Below are 3,790 nucleotides of genomic sequence, written 5' to 3' on the forward strand. Positions count from 1 at the left end.
ACATAAACCGAGTGGTTTTTGTTATACGGTAGTTTCTGAAGTAGAGAATTATGATACACCACCTATTGTGTATCGTGGAGAAGATGCAGTAGACACATTTTTAGACCATTTATTACGAGAAGAAAAACGTATCAAGAGAATACTAAAACATGTTGTACCTATGGAAATAAGTAGGGCTGATGAGCAATCTTTTCAAGAGAGCACGCACTGTCATATTTGTGGGGAGGCACTCTTCGCAGATCGTGTCAGGGATCACTGTCACCTTACGGGAAGGTATCGCGGGCCAGCTCACAGTGACTGTAATTTGAACTACAAGTTTTCGAATCGTATCCCTGTTGTGTTGCATAACTTGAGAGGCTATGACTCTCATCTCATTATGCAGGGATTGGGGAAGTTAAAAGGCTTGCCTATCACATGTATACCCAACAACACGGAAAAGTACATTTCTTTCACTGTGGGAGATTTGGTGTTTATTGACTCCCTGCAATTTATGAACGCCTCTCTTGAAAAGCTTGTCTCCAATCTAGCGAAGGAAGGAGATGTTCAGTTTCGCGTTCTAAAGAAATATACAGCAGCTGAAAAGGTACCCTTATTATTGAGGAAGTGTGTTTACCCGTATGAGTACGTATTACTAAGTAGTTTTCAAAAATTTCAAGAAACAAACCTCCCACCTAAAGAGGCATTTTTCAGTACTTTACGAAATGAAGGTATCAGCTTAGAGGATTACACACATGCACAAACTATATTTACAGAGTTTGAATGTCAATCACTTGGAGACTATCACGATCTCTACCTCAGATCAGATGTCCTATTGTTAGCCGACGTCTTTGAAAATTTTCGTGATATATGCTTAAACTATTATAAGCTCGACCCAGCACACTTTTACACTTCCCCTGGTCTGAGTTGGCAGGCATGTTTACGAATGACGAAAATAGAATTGGAATTACTCACAGACCCCGACATGTACTTGTTTATCGAGGAAGGTTTAAGGGGTGGTATTTCAATGATCTCCAATAGGTATAGTAAAGCAAACAACCCTTATATAGCGGGTTATGATAAAGATTAGAAAACAAATTTTATCATGTACTTAGATGCTAACAATTTATACGGTAGCTCGATGTCTCAGCCGTTACCCGAAGGTGGATTTGTCTGGTTGAACGAGGAAGAAATTATAGATTTAGATTTGACAAACATCGCTGATGATAGTGAAGAAGGATACATTCTTGAAGTGGACTTGGAGTACCCACCTCACCTTCATGATTTACACTCAGATTATCCTTTAGCACCAGAAAAGATGAAAGTCACCACTGATATGCTATCTCCTTATTGTCAACAACTGGCCAGGGATTTGCACTTGAAACCTGGATCAGTCTCCAAACTTGTTCCAAATCTCAACGACAAGACAAAGTACATTGTTCACTATCGTAATTTAAAACTTTACTTCAGTCTTGGTATGAGGTTGACTAAGGTCCATCGGGTTCTCAGCTTTCAACAGTCCTCGTGGTTAAGAAAATACATTGAATTTAACACAGAGAAGAGAAAGCAAGCTGCTAACGACTTTGAAAAAGATTTCTTCAAATTATTAGTGAATTCCGTATTCGGAAAAACGATGGAAAACTTAAGAAAACGCGTAAATGTTAAACTGGTGAATGACGTGAAACAGCTGAAGAAACTAACCGCCTCCCCTTCCTTCGATCACTTCAGAATTTTTACAAATGAATTGGTCGCGGTCAATATGAAGAAACCCACATTGTACCTCAACCGACCCATCTATGTTGGTTTTGCCATACTTGATCTATCTAAAGTCCTAATGTACGATTTTCACTACAACTACATCAAGGCGAAATACGGCGAAAAGGCAACTCTGCTTTTCACAGACACGGACAGTTTATGTTACAACATACAAACGGAAGACATTTACAGAGACATGCAGGAAGAAGCAGACCTGTTTGACACTTCAGAGTACCCACCTGATCATTTCCTGTTTAGCACACGAAACAAAAAAGTGCTTGGAAAGTTTAAGGATGAAGTTCACGGTACCCCAGCACAAGAATTTGTTGGACTACGACCAAAAATGTACTCGCTCCTCTACAACGAAAACGGCAAAACAGTTGAGAAAAAAGTGGCGAAGGGAATTGCAAAGAATGTAACTAAAAGAGAAATACGACACGTACACTACAAGGAGTGTCTGTTCAACAGAAAACAACAAACCGCCTCCATGCAGCAGATACGAAGTTTTAAACACAATCTGTACACTGTCAATCTGAACAAAATTGGCTTAAGTCCTTTTGATGACAAACGCTATATTTCGGGTAACGGTTGTGATACGCTTGCTCATGGGCACTACTCAATTAGAGACTCTAATTTAGATCAATATGACTATGAATTAATCGACTTATTAACAAATTTGTAAGTTAAGTTTAAAGTTGAAACGTCTTAGTTAGTGTGAGTTAGTGTTAATTAGAACCATATGTAAAGTGTATGTACAAATAAAAAACAATGAAACTGGAAAACAATGTCGTAATTATTATAATTACGTTCACTTCTTATACTCTTAAGTAAGGTCAGACTCGTGTAAAAATTATATTTTCTTCATCATCGCATGAGCCATGGGAATCTTGGTTGAGGGGATTCAGCATAAATATTTCCCGCTGTGACTGTAGCTCTTCCCGGCAACACCTCCTTGTTTTCCAGCATCGGATGATTGAGTGAATGATAATTGTTGTCGAAGGGATTAATAGTAGGCTTAAAATCAGTGTTACGATATACATTTCCGTTCCATTAGTTGTCTTCAATTCACTGTGTGTAACAGGATCAGTGGTGATATTTCTTGATGTGCTTGGAGTCGATAGATCTGTTGAAGATGTTTTTTTTTCGTAGGTGGTAGAAATCTCGGTGATTGTATGCGTCGGAATATGGCTGGTTGAATAATTACAATCAGAAATTATCGTGATGGATTTAGATGGCTGAAGTCGCATGATGTCATCACATAAAAGTGGAGTGTTTTTGCGTACATCTATAAACGTAACCGATGGAAGCATTTCGAATAAGGTAGAAAAATTGATGTGTTGTAGGTGATTATCGCGGAGTAAGATGGTAGTGTAGTTGTCCAGACGTGACTGCAGCTGTGGGATTTCATAAAGGTTGACACTTGTACAGTCAATTACCTTAAGGTCCTTATAGCACCCACACCTCCCACTAAAGCGGGCATCGGCAGGGTTTGAAAAAACCAAAGCAAGACAAACGATAATTCCATTCCACATATTGCTTTCTTTAAAAAAAGACACTCTAGATTATTCTTTACCGAGAAATTATTAACTTAAGTACCATTTCTTATCAAAGATTTGTATTTTGATAAGAAAACTCTCTTTGTAATTGGCACCCTTCTACAAAAACAAACAAATAAGTGAAAGCGTCAAGAAGAACAACCAGGAAATTATTAACTAGTAGCTAGTATTTTTATCGGTGATTTTCACTTAGATATTGAAGGAAGAAAAAACTAAGAGAAGACAGAAACAAAAACACGCACGAGCGCGCGCGTGGGAACAGACGCGTGGCATTCATGACTAAGTAGGAAAAAAAAAAAGAATTAAGAAAGTCCCTTCTGTCCCTTTTTGTCCCCCTTGTCCCCTGAAATCATCTACAAATTTGAAAATGACCAGGGTTTTGTTTATTTTCAATTCACGTTTCAAGCGATCAACATGTTGCAACGAAGGTGTCGGAATTGTCCCGTTCCATTTTGTCCATCAAAGTTTTTGGTAAAATTATCAAACGACTTGAGTCAAGTACA

At 38.3% G+C, this 3,790-nt stretch overlaps 1 protein-coding gene across 1 annotated transcript; it reads left to right on the forward strand.

Moving 5' to 3' along the window:
* The first annotated feature begins 490 nt into the window (after positions 1 to 490).
* LOC140928480 (uncharacterized) lies at positions 491 to 1,066 on the forward strand. Its single transcript, XM_073378236.1, has one exon. It carries the CDS (start codon positions 491 to 493, stop codon positions 1,064 to 1,066), a length of 576 nt encoding a protein of 191 aa, XP_073234337.1.
* The last annotated feature ends 2,724 nt before the right edge of the window (positions 1,067 to 3,790 follow it).

The sequence above is a fragment of the Porites lutea genome, chromosome 1 (genome assembly GCF_958299795.1).
Source record: "Porites lutea chromosome 1, jaPorLute2.1, whole genome shotgun sequence".
NCBI classification, from domain to species: domain Eukaryota; kingdom Metazoa; phylum Cnidaria; class Anthozoa; order Scleractinia; family Poritidae; genus Porites; species Porites lutea.

What these genes read in the sequence shown, in the direction of transcription:
- LOC140928480 (XM_073378236.1), top strand. Translation starts at nt 491, where the DNA reads ATGAACGCCTCTCTTGAAAAGCTTGTCTCCAATCTAGCGAAGGAAGGA.